The 22,958-nt window shown below is 37.9% G+C and overlaps 1 protein-coding gene across 2 annotated transcripts; it reads right to left on the bottom strand.

The window, feature by feature from the left end:
* Positions 1-13,609: 13,609 nt before the first annotated feature.
* Positions 13,610-22,450, bottom strand: LOC122335094 (galaxin-like). Of its 2 annotated transcripts, XM_043232852.1 has the most exons (12): positions 22,407-22,450; positions 22,267-22,311; positions 20,917-20,944; positions 20,671-20,765; positions 20,405-20,539; positions 20,114-20,287; positions 19,874-19,910; positions 18,322-18,341; positions 17,989-18,080; positions 17,607-17,827; positions 14,972-15,333; positions 13,610-14,876 (listed from the first exon to the last, which is right to left on the bottom strand). In XM_043232852.1, the coding sequence occupies exons 1-12, from the start codon at positions 22,429-22,431 to the stop codon at positions 14,599-14,601; spliced, it is 1,512 nt and encodes a 503-aa protein (XP_043088787.1). In that variant the 5' UTR covers positions 22,432-22,450; the 3' UTR covers positions 13,610-14,598. The 2 variants fall into 2 exon arrangements, with proteins under 2 accessions (XP_043088787.1, XP_043088788.1); XM_043232853.1 differs by lacking the exons at positions 22,267-22,311; positions 22,407-22,450 and adding an exon at positions 21,787-21,887.
* Between the last annotated feature and the right edge of the window lie 508 nt (positions 22,451-22,958).

Raw genomic sequence — 22,958 nt, 5'->3', positions numbered from 1 at the left:
ACTTTTACCTTCACCCGTATTTTTGACTTGTTTTTGTTAAATAAACCCACCCTCCGGGGTTTTGATTTGAGCCGTCCTTGCTGTGTGTTTCTTCACTCCGTCACAATACATTTGAAATATGAATGAAACATCTAATGAGAGTTCAGCTCTCCTCGATGATCATCTTGCCTTATTTTTAATAAAATATCAGGTCATGCACAAACTATACTGTCTCTCTAAATCTACATTTACTCTCACCGGCTCTTAAAAACCTCTATTGTAAGTGTGAGGAATGAATTTATGTGGTATTAAAAGTAAGGGGCGAGAACTCCCTGTGTCCCCATGTAATATATGCCCTGCAACGACTTCACTTTGACAGAATGAAGATAACTGCTGTTTTAAATGAAAATCTGAACTATTCTGAACTAGTGTTACCGTGCTGGTTTTTGTTTTTCCAACAATCAGCCACATTTCTGAAGGACCATTTTTTCCTCTCTGTATTGCAGAGTTGGCCAGCTATTTCAGACATTCCAAGTAATTTCATGCAGTCTCCACCTTTATAAGAATAAATAAAAGTTGAATCCACCCAAATACCCAGACAACATTCCAGAGGACAGAAAAACAGTTAACAGATGTATAACTTAAAAAAAATTGGGTATTGCCAGTATTTCTACATCTGTCTGGCTAGCATTTAACAAAACCCAAAAGAAACTATGAAAGCTCTTCCAACACATTTTTAAACCCAATGGACACCGACTGTCGATGTTTACACTCTCTCCTCTCACTTACACAATTTCTTATTTCTTATTGTTAGTTGGGCATAACTGTAAGACAATATATGTAAATGTTGTCATGAATCATACAAAAGAAACCAGGCACTGGAATAGAAATAGTGTTATAAATAAAATTTTCATATGACTCACTGGTTAGACATTTGCAGGCTTCTAAAATTTAGTAAGATTTTATGCTAGTTAGTCATGGAAATGTGAATTTGAAATGTGTGTTGAAATGGGTGTGTAAAATAGGTTGTTGTACATCAAAGTGCATCAAGCTGTTACTAAATAACACAACACAAGGTTTTCAAGAACACAAAGTGAAACATTAAAACAGAAACAGAATTTTGCATGACTTACTTGAACAAAACCTAGTGTCTTCCTAATGAAATATTGGAAAAGCAGGTTCAAATTTTGCGACGACTGCCTTGAGGTACGCACGCAGTTCTTCTCCTGCGATAAGAATAAAAATAAAATTAATATAATTGCATCAAAATGTACCAAAGGAAAAAAACAAGAACAACTGGGAGGAGAGAAGAGAAAACGTAATAAAGGGGTGTAAGATATCTAAGGAGCTGTTATAGGCCCTGCCCTACATTTAGACGGATGCTTTTACTCTGTTTGAGAATCACAAACAAAGAATCGAATGAATGAATGAATGAATGAATGAGTAATACTTTATAATAACTGCACACTAATAAGCATTAGCATCTACTCAGTTCATCCTTTATAAACCATTGTTCCACGTATGCATTAGTGAGCAGTTTACAAGTGCAGCTATAAATGCCTTGTTCTTGAGCATATGTTTAATCATTGAATTGAATTGAATTTATCCTTTCTAAATTATTAAGTTATTTACAAAGCAGCTATTTAGGAGTTGTCAGTGTTTAATAAGATCACTTAGAAAGTCTAAGTAAACGATTTGCAAATATACATTTAAATAATTGATCAATCTTATTATTTAGACACATGATAATACTCGGTCAGTGTTTTAAGAAGTGATTTATTAACACGCACTCCTGCTGTAATTCATGATTAAGTCAGGTAGTTTAAACCATTTAGAAACTTCCAGCCATCTGCTTTTGTGGCTGGTAATACTTATTTAATAGCTCATTTATCCTCTAAACAGAAAAGTTGGTAACACTTCATTTCATGGTTACACATATTAGTTGCTTATTAACATGCATATTACTAGAATATTAGCAATTTATTAGAGCTATCACATATTCATGCCTTATTCTACATACCTAACCCTACCCAATACCTGAACTTAGCAATTAAACATTTAATGAGGGAAATATCATAGTTAATAGTTAACAAGTGTTTCCTTTTAGTTAAACAAACACAATACAGAACACAGAAATTTTTATTTTCAAAATCCAGAAACTTTAAAACGCATAACTACGCACATTGATAAATGAAAAGCAAAACTCTGCAATTTCATATTTTTTTGCGCCTTGAAATTATTAGTTCTGTATCATTCTGTGTTATTTTTTCCTGATAATGAATATTAATGGAATAATGCTCATCAAAGGATGAAATGACTATTTACTATTTTATGAATGCTTACCTAATGATCATATCATGCAGTTATTATGAATTGTCGCCAATTGTCGCCTTTCTAAAACGATTGGAGCAGTGCCAGATAAAATAAACCACAATACTTCTAAAAATCAAAATGGCTTTCCTGAGTATTTGTGTGAACAGTCCACAGGAACTTTCTGTTCTCCATCCTGTGATGCTTACATTTGGATCTCAGCACATCCTTAACAGGATATAAAACACAAAATGAAAGAAGAGCCAACGCCTAATAATAAGTGCATTATGGAAAATATTTAGACCTTGGCCAAAACGGGTAGAAATTCTTAGATTATTGTGCTTTACTAGATTAATGACACACACACACTGTTCACTAAGGTCAAAAGCAGGATTGATACATGATATGCACGAGGCATTTCATGGTGTCTCAAATCAATATAGTTTTGTCCCAAATGTCTGGATTCTCAGACTATAGCAGCTGCATCCTGTTAGTTATGTCTGTACAGTAGACTAATAGCAGCGTCTGCTGTTAAAGCAACTTTTCAACTTTTCCATGTTAAAAAAGAGATGTTTCCAGACTACAGACAGAGACGACAAAAATCCTTTCCACAAAGATCCTTTCCTGTTCATGTATCTCCTTTTCCAGTTTTTCCAGACTGCAACCGTCTGCAATTTCTGCTCTCCAGGCTCTTCCAGAATATATTTGATCCAACAGTAACATTTAATTTCACCTTTATATCAGCTGTGATATGCACCATTTTCTAATGTTCATAACAAAACAATAATGAATTATAAGGAAGTATATGAGGAAGTACTTTCAGTCTCTCTGAAAAGCCTGTGTGGAACTGTCTCATTTAAAAACAAACCCACAGTAAAGCAAATTTTATTATTTCATGTCTACATTGGACATAAGCAGGACAACATAACTAAAGACAATAATAATAATATTATTATTACTCATAATAATTAGTGATTAGGTCTACACTGTATATGGCACAGATTGCTATGACAGAGTGTGCACTGCTTCTGATATGACAGAGAATTCAACAATGCTCGTGTGTGCTGGGATCACAAAGAAGGCAATTCAAACAGTTGTTGCTTTTTACTTATACTAGATAGGATCTTGTAATGCTTGAAGGCACCTCTATGGTTTTGTTGATAGAGCAATCCTGCGGTTGCATATCTGGTATTTCCTCTCTTGCTACTATGTGTGCACATCAATGGGTAGGGCTAAAGAGTCAATAATGTAGAACAAAGTTACTGGAAGGCAAATTTTAGACAAAATAAAAAGTTCAACTAAACTTTTGTGGTATATGTCAAGGGTTTACAACCTACTACCTCAAATGGGCCATGTTGGACCCTTTAGCTGAAAAAAATCCACATGGAGCCACAAAATATTTGATCCTCAAATAGACATAAAACGTATATCTAAAGTTTTATATTCAGTTATGTTACAGGCCAGCGGAGTATAGAAACAATTTTAGAAGTGAGGTAGAAAGAAATTATAAATGTAATAATAGTAGTAATTAGTATAATTATAAATACTAAACAATACGTATACATGTATGAACATATAGTTGACAGAAAAAAGCTTTTCTTTTCTCATTTTTAACTGGCTAAGACATAAAATACACAGTTAGACAATAACAAATCATTTGCCTTTTGTATTTTTTTTATTTATTACAATTGACAGTTTTAAGGATTGTATAATCAGATACTACAATCACTTTTCTATTTTTATCACAGAAAACAGCAAAAATATATATATTCTATTGTTTCTATGCTGTAATTCTGTCATTTACCACTTTATCATTCATATTTTTACCTGTTAAAGTTTAAGGATGTGCTCAAATAGCAAATCCGTTCGAAAAGGCACAGAAGAAGAATCGCAAGTTGTATGTAGTGTGAAAGGAGATATGGTTGCCGCTCCTCTTTATTGTCACCATCACCCCGTTACAGTACATAAAATTTCACTCACCACATAAACAGAGAGTGTGTGTTCGAGAGATGACTGATAGGATGATGGCTAATAATTAAGAGATAAGAGACAGTTGCAACAAGTTATGCCTTGTTCAGACTGCACGATTTTAGCCCTGATTTTGATTTACCCCGTGCATGCTAGTGATTAGTGATCTGGGAGAATCACAGATTATATTTGTCATGTTAAATATCTGAACCTGTCGGCCGTTCAAAATCATGCCACTCTGCCGTGTTCTGACATTTCCTACAGCCAATGAGAGAGCAAACATCCAGAGCAGCAGGAAGTTGGGGAGGAGTTGTGGAACACACTCTGCCCTCCTGTCTTCCTAAACATTTCCTCAACCATAATTTTCTTTTTACTTTTCTTCTTTTCCCCTTTATTTGCGCACATGCAGTCTATATATTTTGTATTTAGGGGATACCATTTTAATAATAATCTCAGACTGATCTTGCATTGTTTCCATGTCTGGCTCCTCTGCCACAGTGGTGGAGAACACAGCAGCGGATTAAATGCTTGCTCTTTGGGGTTGCAAAGGTGTAATTTAGCTGGTAATATGCCGGCCATATAAAGCCACCAGGAAGGGTAAGTGGCGCTTGCGTTTACTGTCATTTACCCGGTGGCTGGTTGAGCCATTAATCATTAGTTTTTTCTTTTCTCTGTTTTTGCACTTGGATGGGATTAATTCAAAACACAAATTCCAAATATGGGTTATCGTAGCACACCTCACTTCATTACTTAAACTTTTGTTATTGCAGAACATTAAACTTTGACTAAAATGTATTAATATTTACTAATTGCAGAAAATTAAACAATTTACAAATTGTTGTCACACCTGAGTCACGAGACACCAGTCCCAGTTCCCAGGATCAAGCACCAGCCACACAATCCCACTCAACGCACACGTGAACCTTCACCTGAGTTCTAATCACGATCACCTGCAACTGCAATCACCACACCCTATATCTACTCACCTCTACCATCTCTGACAGACTTTACCCACGCTAACTCCAGTAGCCAAAGCTACCACTGCCCCACCGCATGGCTCACCCATCTCACGCCCTGCTCCTTACTCTGTTGATCCGAATAGCTGTCATGGCTTCCTCCTACAATGTTCGCTCTATATCGAAGAACTCCCATAACTTCCGGAATGAAATTTCCAAGATTGCCTTTATAATCTCTCTTCTCACTGGACGCATTTTGCAATGGGCGGTGGGTTTATGGAATGCTAAAAGCCAAGTATTTTCTTCATATTCCAACAGTAGCCAAAAGGAGATCATTTTAAAGATGTGCCTTTAGAGTCGCATAAAATTCACCCCCACATAAACAGAGAGGTACATGATGACTGATAGATCAATCTAAGACAAGAATCCTCAAACATTCATGAGTATACCCTCTGTTTCCACATTCTAGCCACCCCCAGCAGTTGGAATCAGGTAGCTCTCAGGTAGTGGAGTTCCCTATGTAAGAGTCACGGCTATCACCCTCCGTCACCATGTTCAGAATCATTATGTCCCTCTCTGCACATCCAGAGCAGCAGGAAGTTGGGGAGAGTGTACTACCCACGTTGCTCTCGCCACCATCCCATCCATCTATCAGTCATTTTCTTTTTGTTTTCAGCAAAGAAATGAGCTACCCAATTACCACCTCACTGGCCTTGGGACTGTAGCATCGACCTGCTGCCAGACGCTAAATTGCCCCACGGAAAGATTTACCCTCTCTCACATCCCGAACATGAAGCCATGGAGGCTTACATCCAATTCATCAGACCTTCTACATCCCCAGCGGCATCTAGCTTCTTCTTCATTGCTAAGAAGGATGGGGGCCTAGGCCCATGCATTAATTACCGAGTTCTAAATGATGCCACGGTAAAGTTTGCTTACCCTTTTGCTTATTCCAGAACTCTTGAAGAGCTTAATTGCAGAATCTTCTCTAAACTAGACTTGCACAGTGCCTACTACCTCATCCGTATCCGAGAAGGCAATGAATGGAAAACCGCCTTTATCACTCCGGCCGGACATGAATATCAGGTCATGCTGTATGGACTTGCCAATAGCCCCTCTATATTCCAAAACTTTATGAACGACATCTTCCGTGACTAACTTCACAAATTCACCATCATTTACTCTCACGTCCTTCAACGCCTCAGATGACAAAACTTTAACTCAAAACTGAAAAATGTGAATTCCCTCAAACTTCCATCTCTTTCCTCGGGTACGTGATTTCAGCCGAAGGGGTTTGCATGGAGCCTGAGAAGGTAGAAGCGGTTTGGCGGATGGGCAGAACCTCACACCGTGAAGAAACTACAATGCTTCTTGGGGTTTGCCAACTTTTACCGCTGGTTTATAAAGAATTACAGTCTCCAATCCGCACCACTAACCTCACTTCTTAAAGGAGGATGATGCACCCTCTCCTGGACTCCCGAAGCGCATCAACCCTTAAAATGGCTCTTCACCAAACCCCCAATTCTTTGTCATCCAAACCTCACCAAACCCTTTGTCGTGGAGGTAGATGCTGCAGACTTAGGCGTAGGATCTGTCCTTTCTCAATTGTCTGATGAATCTCGAGCTCTACATCCGTGTGCATAATACTCCTGTAAACTATCCCCAGCTGAACATAACTATGGCATAGGCGACCGCGGCTCTTAGCCATCAAGCTTGCCCTCGAAGAATGGAGGCATTGGTTAGAGGAAGCTCAATTTCCCTTTATTTCCCAATTTTCCCTTTAGGCTCGTTGATCCCTATTCTTCTCCAGATTCAATTTCAAGATCACATATCAACCCGGTCACAAAAACCTCAAAGCTGATGCTCTATCCCGAATGTACTCACCCTACCCTACAGTGGACCTTCCTGAATCCATCTTGCCTACATCCATGTTCATCGCACCTATCCTCTGAGAACTGGACGAGGAAATCAACACGGCTGCCCTTGAGGAACCTGCTCCACCAGAAGTTCCACCAGAACATATGTTCCCACAAGCCTTAGATTACCACTGCTAGATAGTATACACACTTCACCTGGATCTGGACACCCTGGCAGCAGGCGAACCCTCTCGCTCCTCCAGCATAGGTACTGGTGGCCAGACATGGCCCACAATGTTGCCTGCTAAAGTTAAAGTATGCTCGGTCTGTGCCATTACCACCACACCACAACATCTACCAGAAGGTAAACTTCAACCTTTACAGATTCCTCGCTGGCCCTGGACACACACAGGAGTCGACTTTGCCACGGATCTACCTTCTTCTAAAGGGTATACCACGATCCTAGTTGTAGTTGACCACTTTTCTAAAGCCTGTAAATTAATCCCTCTAAAAGGTCTTCCCACAGCTCTCGAGAGGCATTATTCACCCACATGTTTTGCAACTTTGGACTCCCAGAGGACATTGTATCCAATCGGGGGCCACAGTTCATCTCCAGGGTCTGGCGAGCCTTCTTCCAGTTACTAGTAACTTCAGTCTATCCTCTGGATATCACCCTCAAACCAATGGCCAGACTGAGCAGAAGATTCAGGAAATCACCTGCTACCTTTTGCTCACAACATCAGGAGTCCTGGAGCCAGTATTTACTGTGGGCAGAGTATGTACAGAATTCCTTACGACAAACTTCCACTGGTCTAACCCCTTTCCAATGTGTTTTAGGATATCAACCAGCCCTGTTCCCATGATCTGGAGAAGCTTCGGAGGTGCCCGCAGTGAATCACTGGTTGCAGGAGAGCGAGAGGGTGTGGGATTTAGCACCTACAACGGGCAGTCCGGAGGTATACTGACAAAGCCAATCGTCATAGGTTACCTCATCCCACTTATTTACCAGGAGATAAGGTATGGCTCTCCACCTGTGATATTTGCCTCTGGCTGCCCTATAAAAAGCTGAGTCCCTGCTACATAGGGCTCTCATTTACTCTCAAATCAATCCTGTCACTTACGTTTTGAACATTCCACCGCAATACCGGATTTCTCCAACCTTCCATGTCTCCCTACTCAAACGTCACATTAAACCAGTATTTCCTCCCTCTACAGACTCAGAGCCGCCTCCTCCAGAACAACCCGAAGTCTGTGGAGACACCATCTACCAGATCCAGGAAATCTTTAACTCCAGGCGGCGGAATGGACAACTATAATATTTAATCGAGTGGGAGGGGTTAGGTCCCGAGGAAAGATCCTGGGTTCCCTGAGACGACATACTAGATCCCACTTTTCTTGCAAAGTTCCACGAGCAGCATCCGGACTGACCAGCTCCCAGAGGTCATGGTCATCCCTGTTGCCGCTCTCGGTTGCCAGGAGGTGGAGGTGGGGTAATGTCACACATGCGTCACGTGACACCAGTCCCAGTTCCCAGGATCAAGCATCGCCCACACAATCTCCCACTCAACTCACACGTGAACCTTCACCTGAGTTCTAATCACAATCACCTGCAACCACAATCACCACACCCTATATCTACTCACCTCTGCCATTCCATCCTTGGCTGGAATTGAAGTTACATGGACACTTCTTCTTCACTTCACTTCTTCACTTGTTTCCCTGTGCTCCAAGGATGTGTACCCCGTTTGCCTGTGAATGTAATAATGCGACCTGATGTTCCTGTGGATGCAGATGTTCAACTGTTCACTACTCAGTCAAGTCAAAAGTCAAATCACGTTTATTTGTCACATACACAGACATACGTAGTACAACGTGTAGCGAGATGCTTTGGCCATCATCCCATCCACATACAGATACAAAGATGGGGGTAGACAGGACGGGATGACAGAAATAAAGAAGTACACAGCATTACATGAGGAGAGGTGAGGTGAGAAAAAAAAAGCCAACGCAGACTGTGCTCCTAAGGGACCACAGTGTGGTAACGGGAAAAAAACACCTCAGCAATAGAAGCACATAGTTTAGACAATTTGACAACATGTAGGACAAGGTAAGTCTGGGTTTGTTGGGGTCCTCCACTGGCGAGCAGCCATCCTTCTCTGGCAGCCGTCGATGCAGCGCTTGATCCAGACCCGTCTGCCAGGCAGGCGGAAAGGTGGGGGTGAGGAGTGCGAGAGCGTCTTCACTGCTGTGATCTGCCGGGGGAGTTGTTTTTCCAGCAGTGGCCTTGGCCGAGGCCAGTGCATGGTAGAGGGAGTCAAAACCAGATAAGAATGGAATTTGTTTAGGCTTGGTGCGAGTAGTTGTAAGAAATTTACCCGAACTACTCTATTGTCCATTCTGGTCCCCAAATTGATCCATTTCCGATGCAAAGCCTCGAGCTTCCCCATGATGTTATCCAAAGTGCGGTTTACAACCACAGTCTGAGTCCCGACAGCTCTGCCCACCGCATCAATATTCCCAGGCAGCTATGTGGGGCTGTGGACAGCTGCCCTCGTTCTCTCATTTTGTCGATATACCAGGGCTATGCCCGATCTGATCAGCAATAGCCCCGTAATCAAGGCTCCGAAAAGAAAGATATCTTCAATATCCTCCATGGAAAGAGGCGCCAAGCACACAAGACGCCACTTCTCCCACACGTCCATCGAAAACCCGGATGCCATCGTCCCGGCAGGACAATCGGGTTCCCCCGAACCCATGCTTCTCTTCGAGAAGATGGTGTCAATTGCTTTGAGAGACCAGTTGATCGATTCCATGTTTTTAGCTGGAGAGCAGGGCAGAGAGAGTCTCTCAAGTGGAGAAAAGTAGACGCAAGACAAGACTAAGAAGCACAAGCAGGCAAGGTCATGGGTAGGGAGAGGGAAGGAAAACACGTCCTCCTTCGAGGATGGGCAAAGAAGAAGTACTCACCGAATTCACCATTGTATATATTGTGCACTGAAATAAATACCATAAACCTTATCCCCTCTTCTTCTCTTCTGTGTGTGGACGTGACAATTGTTAGATTGTAATTTTAATTTTGTAATTACAGTAATTTAAACTTAAATTACTAATTGTACATCAGATTATATATATATATATATATATATATATATATATATATATATATATTGTGACGGGATATATATTAACAAAATAATAATAGTTCCAAGGGCCAAATAAAAGGACTGAAAACAGGTAATTAAATCATCACTGACACACCCTACCTATCTGCCTAGGATCATACCTGTCTTCTTTCCTGCATTGTGTCTTACACACAGTAATAGAATACAAAGAAAAATGATCAATCATGTTATGTTAAACTAATGAGGTAATTAAATCATCACTGATTTCATACCTTGTTAAAGGTCTACAGTTGTGAAAGGAACAAATTTATTTATTTGGTTATTAAACCAAAACCCTGTCATGCAATAAAACTAATCTGAAAAGGGATCTCCAAAGAAACAAAAGACTTCAAAAAGAGCAAACAACACCCTTTCTCCCCGTTGTTTTTCGACACCCCTGTTCACCCTGTGCCCTTCCTGCCTCACTCCCAAAGGGGACAATGTGCCCTTCCTGCCTCTTCCTCCCAAAAGAATAAGGCATTATATACCATGTGTCTTCCTTCATGGTTGGTCTCATTTGAAAGGTCCCAGCGTGATTGGGAAATTGGTCTCCATCCTTTAGGGTCTCTGAAGTCAAGTCAATTCAAGTGGCTTTTTATTGTCATTTCAACTACATATAGCTGTGCAGTACATAGTGAAATGAGACAACATTTCTCCAGGAACTTGTGCTACATGAAGTCACACTTACAACACAATACAAAAGAACTCACATATTGACCTAAGACAGTGAAAGTGTGCAGACTAGTGCAAACAGCAGGGGATTAGAGTGCAAACCCAATATGCAAACTAGTGCAAACAGTGCAAATACAAAATTAGTGCAAGAACACAGAATACAAATAACAATAAATAAGAAGTGCACAACAATAAATATGACGTGCAAGAATGCTCATGGAACAGGAAGTCCATTCAGGTGTGGTTATTGAGCAGTCTGATGGCTTGTGGGAAGAAACTGTTCCAGCCAGTGAAAATGTTCCAGCCAGGTGAAACCCTGAAGTACTAGAACCTAAACACCAAAAGGTCTTGATCTTAAGATCTCTTTGTCTGGTCTGAGTATATAAGGAGAGTGATTCTGTAGCCAATGTTTAACTGTGCGGGCCCAGTAGTGTATGTGTATCTCCATACACTTTCTAAAGGTCAGGTATGCATTATTTACTGTACTTTTATCTTTGAGAATTTTTGTACTGACATAAATTTAACTCTAAATTGGCTTCTAAATGTTTGTGTAATTGTCATGATACAACCTTACCTGACTAATAATAAGACTGTTATATTTTATTTATTCTGAATCTCTGAAATTAGATTAATGTGCAGTCCAGTGTGTCCACGGTATAGTGGCAGGACAGAGCATAATTAACCCATGGTATGGCGAGCGCTAATGTCCTCTTTGTTTAGAACATGCCAGTGGGTAGTTCACTTAAGACATTATAACCACCCTTCATCCTCTGAGTAATGTTAGAACTGTCCAGCCATGTCGAGGGTTCAGTTAAACAGCCGCCTGAATTCCTAAGCGACACTGGCTCCGTAATGAAAAGATGACTAAAATGATGGGTTTTCTATAATAATTCAAATATAAAAAAATTTCACAATTTGTAAATATGAATGGTAACTAAAATTAACAATCACATGAAAGTGGAGATTAAGCACGGAGCAAGATCAAAATCAAAACTAAATTTGGACGAATGCGCATTAAGTCTTTCGACCAGGGCCCCTGGATTCAATTCTTTCAGACAGGGCTGGACCCTTGCAGTTGGAAGCATCTATTATGTTCATGCCTGCTCTGTTTAAAGAGGACCCAGGGTTATCTCGTTCATTATGACCACAGGTTGGATAGACAGTTAATCAGAGAGTAGAGCCGAAAATATTTTGATGGCGCTGGGACCCCTCCTCCTGTGTTTGTATTTTGTGTTTGAATCCAGTATCCTAAAGCAGCGGTTTTGCACTTCATTATGCGCTCTGACTGACTCTACACTGAACATTCATTCACAAACTTACATTACTTCCTGTCACTGAAAGTCAATAGTCTCTATTTCTCGGCCTCCTTCAGGTTTACTTGCAGTTTATATTGTTTTTTAAATCCTGAAGGTCTTACAATGCTGCTGATGTTAATATGCTGGTGACAGTAAAAAGAGTGAAAGACACTGCTGTACTTCAGTGTATGCCACTTAGTTTGCAGTTTGTTGTGTATTATTAATTTAAAAAGTTTTCAAATTTCTAACCAATTATGAAATCTGGTTGCAGAATGCACATTTAGAAACATACTGGCTCATCTATGATAGTCATTTATAATACATCAATGGTTCTGTTTTTGACAGAAATATACCAAATTATGAATTATAAATTATATTTATTTTTAAGAATATGTTCTATAAAGTACCAAAAAGGTTCCACTATGATAACAAGCCAAGGAACCACTGCAATGTAGTTCTATATACTAAAATTGTTTCCCTAAAGGTGCTATATAACACCTTTTGGTGCTATCGATAGAAATAGCACTAAAAGTGTTTCCTATGTCATTACATATGACCAAAGAAATGCATTTGCTATATAGAACCTTTTTTAAGATGTGTTTGATACTGTCAATATAATTCATATACAATCACAAATGCATATATATAGGCTACCTTTATTATATATATATATATAAATAATATATATATATATATAATATATATTGTATATATATATTTTCTTTTATTATTTTTTTTTTCACAGAGACAGAACAGTGCAAATTTTAGTGCAAATGTGTAAAACCATGCTTAAAATATTTCTATGCAGATTTAACACACAGATTGAGCATTTGTAATGAATGTAACAAACATATATATTTGTCATTCATGAAAAGAAATAAAAATACTAATAATAAAAATACATAATTTAAGCTTATATTTGAGCTGATGTTGTTTTTAAACCAACAATCACTATTAGATGTTAAAAGCACCTTTCATCTATAGTATATAAAGGCCCTGCTTCATGCAAAAATAATATTAAAACCTGGAACAGAAATTGAAATAGACCTGAGATTTTAAAAAAAATCTAAATACAGTACAAAAAATGCTTATTAAGTGATGCAGTGTGTTTTAACATATAAAATTACAGGCCTGCTTTATGAACAACAATTTTTTGGCGTTAAAAAAGAACTGTCAGGATTCACTAAAAACAAGCAGTGTAGAATGCGTGTTTAAAAGGCAAGTACATTTGCCTGACCTTACTGAATAAGGAACACGATTTACTAATGTTTGTGCTCGTCAAATTACTGGTATTTGCCCCATTATTTCATGCCCCAAAAGAGCGTGTCATAGACTTCATCTACATGGAGATGTGTATTGGCGTTTCATCCACAAAGATCGAGCGTTTTGGGAGAATGAAACCAATTTTTTTACTGCGTCCCAGAGTGTATAAATCTGAAAACGACACTCTTGCAGTTTAATTTGGACAGCCAATCAATATTTTGCGAAATGATGTCATCACCTAGTCAGACACCACTACGTCACGTAACAGCAACAAAAATAATTATTTGGAATGCCAAGAAAGCGCATTATCTGAACATATTGTTTGCCAACCCATGTTATTTTTAATTTATTTGTTACTATGCTAATTTGTATTGCGCTTGGTGTATTGTGTTGGTCAATATGTAAACGAGATGATAATTTGCGCATTGTTAGTAAATCACCCACAGAAATTCCCACGCCCATCTGAGATATTTAGGAATGACTAATTTGCCCTGTTTAGTAATACTGGCCTTGCACAGCAATTTAGATTTAAACAAGTTTTAAAGGTTAAATGAAAAAAGTTTTCTGTTTGATTCTAATTTTCACATTTTCCTGTTAACTACACAAACCTAAAAACTAAAATTGATTACATTTATTCATTTAATATATTTCTTAATTTGGCAGACACATTTAGCCAAATAGCTTAATGAAATAGTTAACCCGAAACTGAAAATTTGCTGTTAATTTACTCGCTCTCAAGCCATCCAAGATATAGGTGACTCTTTTGTAGAATTAAATGGTTAAGATGTAATGCAGAGTAAATTAGTAAATTAGCAGTACTTTTTCTATTTTGGGAAAACTATCCCTTTTGCACACTCCATACAGTGTTAATCCATTATTAGGTTGAAATAAAATTAACCAACGATGCAAAATTCACAGATATGTGATGCCTCTGCTTTAACACTGCACACAGTAGAGACTTTGGACTTGTCTTAAAGGGATAAAAGTTCTTAGCTTTCAAATACAGTGGCCATTCACATACTAGAGTCATTTAGCATTAATGATAAAGTAGTGTTAGGATACAAATTCTCTTCAGAACAGAAATACTATGAAAACCAGCATGCTTTGGAAACCATAGGAAATAGATCCCAATCCATGTCTATCCCTTCTTTTGGTAACATACAAAATAGAACATGTGAATGTCAGAGGTTAGGTCAACAGGGTGAGAGAGAAGCTTGTACTTTCCATTGTGGTTTTGCTCCCAAAGGTAGGTCATGTTGTTTTCTGTAGCAGGAGAGCTGCAGTGATCCAGGGACACATGAAGCCAAGGGTCTTTGATGACCTTTTCTGATTTTACATCGACCTGCCCAACAACTTTCAACACAACATGACGTTGATCGTTTTTAAGTGCCACACTTTCCACTTTGCCAAAGAACACTAGAAACACACACACAAAAAGAAGATCTTATTTAGTCTGCTTCCCAAAAAATGCTATTTTAGTTTGAACCTCTATAAATGTTCAAGAACATCACCTGTTTCTTTGCACATTTCAGGGATCAGGTCCATTAGTGGTTTAAGTCTGTATTCTGCAGGAGAGCTGTTAGGTTTTGGTGTTGGTTTGAGATGTTCAGCACAGCAGCTCCACAGGGAAGTGTTGTAGTAGTAATGCCCACAACAATGGTGGTTTGGTTTGGTTTCATAAATGATGGAATTGGTTGCGGAAGAACAGCAAGTCTGATTGTTGTTATATTGCAGCAATAGGTTTCCACAGCACTCTGCTTTTTCATGTAAATGGGTTAGGTTGTAGAGATGACCTGAGCAGCATCTCAAGAACTTCTTGCGGTGATCATAGACTTCTGAACCACAACAGAATTTGCCATTCTTCTTGCTGTGGCTAAACAGAAGAATAGAAAAGTCAACCAACACAGAAACTGCACTGGGCAGCTTGTCTTGAGAATTTATCTGGTGGAGTTTAACTGAGAGTTTAACCGATAATCTTCTGCAGAAAATGCAGTGCCAGAAAGCACATTTCTATGGAGTCTCAGCATATAACATTTGATTTCTCAGTTACAGAAAAAGCCTCATTTGTCAAGACAGTGTGGTTAGAGACTTCATGAAATCATATTTTTCCTAAAGCTACTAGATTTTCTGAGATTCACAGAGGTATTCCTATTTCCTGACCAGTTTTTCCTGTTTGAAACATGCAAAGAAAGAACAGTGAGTAACAAAACTATTGATTAAAATTATTATTGATTAAAATTTTGCCAAAAGTCATTAGGGTATTGGGTAAAAATCATGTTTCATTAAGTTAGTTTGTAAATTTCCTACTGTAAATATATTAAAACTTTTTTTGTTTGTTTTTTTGTTTCATTAGTAATATGCATTGCTAAGACATAACTTGGACAACTTTAAAGGTTATTTATCCTTATTTTCAAATGGTTTTATCTAAGCTAATTTACATTTTTTTACATTTTGTGGTCGAGGGTCACATATATACTTGTGACAAATATGGTCTACATAAGACACATCATCCCATCATGATGGTTATGCTGTTAAGATTAAGAGTCAAGGGTCAAGGGTCGGTTGGTCATCATAGCCCGTGTATCCCATACTTGTAATTATTCTGTGTAAGGAGCAAATTCAAAAACCTGCAATGCAATAAAACTATTCTGAGAAGGGATATCCAAAGGAACAAAAGGACTTAGGTAAACGACACCCCTGTTTTTTGTCATCTCTCCCTGTTTTTTTACGACACCCTCTCCACTTCTGCTCTTCCTGCTTCCCCTCCTTCTGCCCAAAGAGTTGGCTTAAGATTCATTAAGAATAATTCATTAAAAACATTACATGTCATGTGTCTATTGTTCTTCACTCTCATGTTTGGTCTCATTTGAAAGGTCTCTGTGTGATTGGTAAATTGGTCTCTATTTCATAATATCATCACTTATATTATGGAATAGATTAAGAACTTGGTAGAACTGTGTTCTGTTGAGAGGGAGGTGTGTCCTCCTTCTGAGTCTCTGAACGTGTTCCAGCCAGGTGTGACACTGGAGCACGGGAACCTAAACACCAAAAGGTTTTTACAACTGAATCTAGGATCGCTTTGTCTGGTCTGAGTATATAAGGAAAGTGACAAAACTTAACAAGGCGTGACGTAGCTAGATGTAGCATAGATCGGTGTCTCCATACACCACACTATGTACTTTCTCAAGATCAAGATTTTTTTATTTTGTTTTGTTTCTGTACTGCTGATCAGTTGTACAAATGTTTATGAATTCAACCAATTTTGAATATATTCTTACCTGGCAAAATAAACGTTAATCTTGGTTAATTTATAATATTATCTGAAATCATTATTTTAGTAGGTTTGTGACTTCTGAGGTTTTCCACATTGTTGGCGTGCTGGGGTGAGTCAACAATCGATGGATGGAGCCGGGGGCACATTTTTGAGATCTTGACTTCTGGCCACCAAACTGGCTTAGCATGCTATTACTTAGGGAACGCATAAAAAATTACTCTTTTTGAGTCTATTGAGGAAATGGCTGCATTAAGGTAAGCGATCTACGGGGTAGCCTCTGACTAAGGACTAGCCCAGATGTGTGGTGAGTCTGTTCTGGCCAAACAAGGTCTCTAAGAGACCCAGACTCCTAACGAACGATAAGTCGAAACTAGGAAATATTATAGTTAATGATCCAAATTTAATCACAACTAGAGGGATCAGCAGTTACATTTAAATATAAATAAAATCACGAAAGATTGGAGTTCACATAAAATTATGTGAAGGGTCAAAATTTAAATTGTAAAAGCAAAAGATTAATAAATATAAGTGATTTTTAAAGAAACGCAAGGAAAAGACCGAATGCACATTAACCTTCGACCAGGGCCTCTGGATCCCGTTCTTCAGGAAAGGGGGGACCCTTACATCTGGATCTACAGAATCAAACATCACAAGTAGCTCTACATTGTGAAAAAAATAAATGTGGAATTGTAGATGGCCCATAAGCTGAAAAAAATAACTGTCTACACCTTTTTATAGTTTCACACTGTCTTTAGTATATCTGGACAGCAGTTTTTTGATGGCAAAAGAAGGTTTGCACTAGTTCAGACTGTTAAATCTGACACTAAGTTTGCCTTTAAATCACATGAAATCTTTGTACTCTGTGGGCATACCTGTGTCCATTACAGCAAATATGTGTGTGAGGATTGAAGGTTTGTCTTCCACAGCAGTGTTCACCAAGACGAGGACGGGTCAACATTTGGCAAGTAGTGTTTTCTGGAGAATATATAACACCTCCAACACACTCTGAGTGCTCAGGAACATTGATATGAAGGATTCCATTACAGCACAGCACATTGTCATCTGACAGAGTGTAAGCATCTACGCCACAGCACTGAAAGACACAGATATACATAATACTGTAAAATGATGTGTGCAGAGTTTTTGAATATACTGTCATTTCTCCAAATACTTCATAAGCACATTTTACAGAAAATCCCAGTGTTTATATAAATCTCCATGTATATTTAAGCTTCAGGTAAATAAGGCCAATACCTTAGTGAGTGATGATTCCTTTTTATGCGGCTTCCCTGAGCAACAAATTTGTTCACGGGGATTGTAGGTTTCTGTTCCACACTGATCCAAGTCTAGAACAGAATGAGTGTGAGATTATTGCAACAATAATTATTAAAACAATATTGCAACAGTAATTAATAAACTTTTATAAGTATGTAACTAATATCTAGAATTTCCAATATTCATGACAGGTTAAGCAAGTTTAAACTGAACGCACTATCAATAGACACTGAATCTGACAAAAGATAATTATCTGACCAAAGAGAGGTTTGTAAAAATATTAATACACAATGAGAATGCCAAGTGCTTTACCTGAGTTTTTGGGGATTGTGCTTGAGATTTCCAGTGACACGTAAATACAAACATAAAAAAACTGTTATATATTATATATGTTATATATATTTTCAACAGTAGTCTACATGGAACAGATACTGCTGAGGTCAGACAAACATATATATACATATAAAGGAAAGGAAAGGAAAGGAAAGGAAAGCCTTTAGGAAGTCTCATTTGCAAATGACAATGACTTGATTTGACTTTCTGTATTGACAGGAGCTTGAATCTCGACACGAAGGACCTGGAGCACACACCACACACTGAGACCAGAACGCACTGGACGGGAGGAGACGACAAGAGGTATGTGTCAATAGACTTAGACTCAATAGCACTTCAGCAGTATTCTTTGTGTAGCAACAAGACCAGGCACTGAGGAAACTGTGGTGTGTGCTTTTATGCTGGGGTTGATGATGGTGATGATGATGTGCATGTGTGACTGATTAGTACTCTGCGTTGCGGTTGGCTGATGGGTGTGCTGGATGGTGGTTGGCTGGTGGAAGAGCCTGGAAGATTCGTGACACCATGCAGACAAAACAGACAATTACTAGGCCTTAAAAACAAATTTAATCCATCAGAGATATAGCTGGAACAATGGGAGTAGCCAAATCAACAGTTTGGTACATTCTGAGAAAAATAGAATGCACTGGTGAGCTCAGCATTGACGTTCTCACAAAGTACAAAAGTGGTGGATGATCAGAGGATCCTCTTCATGGTACAGAAAAAACATTCATAACCTTTCATTACCTCCAGCCAAGTGAAGAACACTCTCCAGGAGGTAGACATGTCACAAGTCTACAATCAAGAGAAGACTTCAAAAGAGCAAATACAGAGGGTTCACCATAAGGTGCAAACAAGGCCAGGTCAGACTTTGCAAAGACCATTCTTTGGATGGCTGAAATTGAGAAAGAAAGAAAAGGAAAAAAGTATCCAGAGTGCTTGGAACATATCATGATCCAAAGCAAACAACATCATCTGTGAAAAATGGTGTAGAAGTGTGATCATGAGCATGCATGGATCACAGCGGCACTGGGTTACTGGTGTTTATTGATGATATTACAGAGGACAGAAGCAGCCAGAAGAATTCTGAAGTGTACAGGAATATACTGTCTGCACAGATACAGTCAAATTGAGCAACGTTGATTGGACGACACTTCATAGTACAAATGGACTATGACCCAAAACGTACAGCAAAAACTCAGGAGTTTTTGAAAGTAAAAAAAGTCAATCTCCTGATCTCAATCCCATTGAGCATGCATTTCACATGCTGAAGACAAAACTAAACGCTGAAATATATACAAACAAACAGCAAATGAATGTGTATAAAAATGGTTGCAAATCTTATTATAATCATTGTGTTAATTTCCCAATTTAAATGGACCTGAATGTATATTTGCATTAGGCATTTAGCCGACCTTTTCATCCAAAGTAACTTTCAAATGTAGACAAAATTATGTCAAATGAAAATGTTTAGCCACTGAGAAAGAAATGCTGTGAATAAATGTAGCTGTTACTTGTCTGTTTGACTCACCGAGTGTGAGGAGAGACTTGCTGAAATTTTCCTTCATCTGTGAAAAAAACAAAAAAAAACAAAATCTGATTATAACCTACTAAAACAAACAGATCTATTACTGTATGACTAAACCACATGAAAGACAATAGTAGGTATGACTCACATTCTTTACTTTTAGTGGCCACTTGCACCACATTTCTTAAAATTATTTATTAATTATTCGATCTATTAATCATTATATGATCTGTTTACACACACCTGTTGCTTTTGGACAGCAAGCTTCATTTTTAGGCTTTACTTCTAGTTCAGGGTTAGCACAGCAGCAGTGGGTTGTCACGTCAAACATTTCCTTGCCACAACAAGCATGATTTTCCTTCCGTTGTAATATATTGTTGCCACCACAACAAACATGAGTCGTTGTCACGTACATGCCTGTAAATGAGTGTAAGAGAAGTTTTCTTGATCTAATGGTATAAAGATCAGTCAACCTCAACAAAAATATGTCAAATCTGAACAAGGTGTTGATGTTACATGAAGTGAATCAGCTACCTTTGCCACAGCATTTCACATTAGTGCTGCTTTGAGTCAGAATTCTGCCACTACAGCAAATCTCATTAAGGGGATTGTAAGCTACAGAACCACAGCAGTCAGCCACCAGCTGGCTTAATCCCAGAGTGATATTATCTGCAACACATTGAAATACAATCTAAAAGTTTTAAATCTGTTTATATATGTCCTAAACTCATTACAATTCACATTCTTTACTTTTAGTGCTTCAGCAACCACAGTATCACAGCTACAAGAATCTCTCCTACCATTACAGCAGGAACTTCCAGAGATTTTGTAAGACACATTCCCACAGCGGTGCAGATGATGGTGGCCTTCCATCCTTCCACTGAAACCTACTTTTCTAATAACATCAAGACATATCACTCTTATTTAATTTTTACAAATCATTCTGTTAGTATACATTTAAGTGGTCTATGATAAAATGTAATAATAATAAAAAAAAATAATAAAATATTTTATGAAACGTTAAGGTTCTTTGTTAGGTCACTCACTGGTTCCCTCTGTCATGATGGCAAATTCCTGAGAAAGAAAGACATGATTTATTATGAAATGTGGAATCTAGCCTTATTTGCAACTCAACATGAATATGACATTGATTTCATGCAAGTTCCTGGTCTTGGTGCAAATTTATCAGCGCAAATGTATTGTAATCTCAAAATCAAAAGGCATTAACTTTTTCTGCCTCTGACTTTGCTTTTTTGTTGATGCTGTTATGATAAATGGGGTGTAAAAAGGCACATGTTAACAGTTAACAGTTCCCAACTGGCTAGATAAAAGGACTTAAATTCTGGAAGAAAGGCGGTTTTGATATTTTAAGAGGCTATTTATATTTTTAAAACAGATCTGTATTTGTTATGTATGGGTATGGGCAGAGTGGGGTAAAACATCAAAAGAAAAAAAGCCGAATCAGATATATGATATGAGGACAGTAGGGCCTGTAGATAGGGAGTATGTGTTATTTAATAAAACTATAATTATATTTTTAGAATTACTTTTTCTATGGAGTAAAACTTGCCCTCATTTATCATTTATTTATCACTGAATTCAATGTAATCTAACTATTAAAATATTTTGACTTTATATTTGAAAAATTAGCATCAGGTATTAAAAATGTCTGGTCATTTATCACATCACTAAAACTACTCTCTCTTCTGAACACATTTTTTACTGTTTCACAGAAGAAGAAGAAGAAAAAAACATCACACAATCCTTATAGCGTTTTCCCCCACTCCACCAAAAACAACGTGGTAACGAACTGCCTAAAACAGTCGTTCATCGTAATCAACAAACGAACCAAACAAAATATGTATTGAAATAAAACAAAACGGAATTCATTACAAAAGATCCAGATTGAGTTATACCGAAGAACTACGGTTACCACAGTTCCTCATCTCTGTCCCTCGCCGCCCATTCAAAGCGGCATTCAGTCGGTGGGCGTGTAACAGTGTTTTGTTCTAACATTTTCTTTATTAGAGGTTCTCCGAAGTTTTTAAACCTCATACGCAGTTTTTAGTTTTGGGGCTTTGCGCTTCACGGCCAGGCACCTCGTCAAGCAAAATTGAGAAAAAGCACAGTGCACGAGCACAGCTCGTGAACGCTCTCACGCGCGAGCTCGACGAATGGAAACTCAAGAGTCAAACATCTCCGCCTCCATTAAAAAAAAAGATTGTCCATCTACTTTACAGCCAGTTTCTCATATATTATTTAGAATAGTTAGCCTCGCGTAATTAACTATTGAATATCCACTCGTAAAAATAACTAGTCTAAATAAGTAAAATAAAACTAATAATAATAATTGCATGCCAGCATCTAAAGTATAATTATAATGTTCCATCACTTACCTTGGGCAGAGGATGTGGCAAAAATGTACAAGATTGTCACTACACCTGCAATAAAAAATACAAAGTAATGATTTAATAAATAAATAAAAAAATCCAACAAATACTAGGTAATGCAGAAAAAAGTATGCATGCTGTCATACATGCAGTTGGTGTGTAGATCTCCATTGTGTATCCCTGTTCAGTAAAGCTTAAATTATATCACAGGACAGTGGGATCAGAATTTATGTACTAAAAAAAAACTCCGCCTCTGTAGACTGCAGTGAGGAAGGAGCACAAATTGTGATGCCCAAAATCACAAAGGAAGTAACAAGTATGAACATGATAATAGTGATTCAATTCATTTTTATTTTACTGATGTTTAGCACCACTATAGTATCAGTGCATAGGGTTAAATGCAGATCCATAATGAGATCTATAATATCACAATTTAGTCATATTAAATATTAGATAAACTCTCTCTCTCCCTGAATATATATATATATATATATATATATATATATATATATATATATATATATATATATATATATATATATATATATATATATTCAGTTTTTAATATTTATATTTTGGTATTGGGACTATACTTTATATATTAATACTATATACTATATATTAATCATTAGAATATCTAAAGGGTACCAATATTTGTGGCCATTGTGACTAGATATTTATTTTCTAACATGATTTTC

Source organism: Puntigrus tetrazona, unplaced genomic scaffold (assembly GCF_018831695.1).
Source record: "Puntigrus tetrazona isolate hp1 unplaced genomic scaffold, ASM1883169v1 S000000716, whole genome shotgun sequence".
Classification (NCBI taxonomy): domain Eukaryota; kingdom Metazoa; phylum Chordata; class Actinopteri; order Cypriniformes; family Cyprinidae; genus Puntigrus; species Puntigrus tetrazona.
The sequence above is the reverse complement of the archived record's forward strand: the minus strand, read 5'-3'. Positions and strand labels throughout refer to the sequence as shown.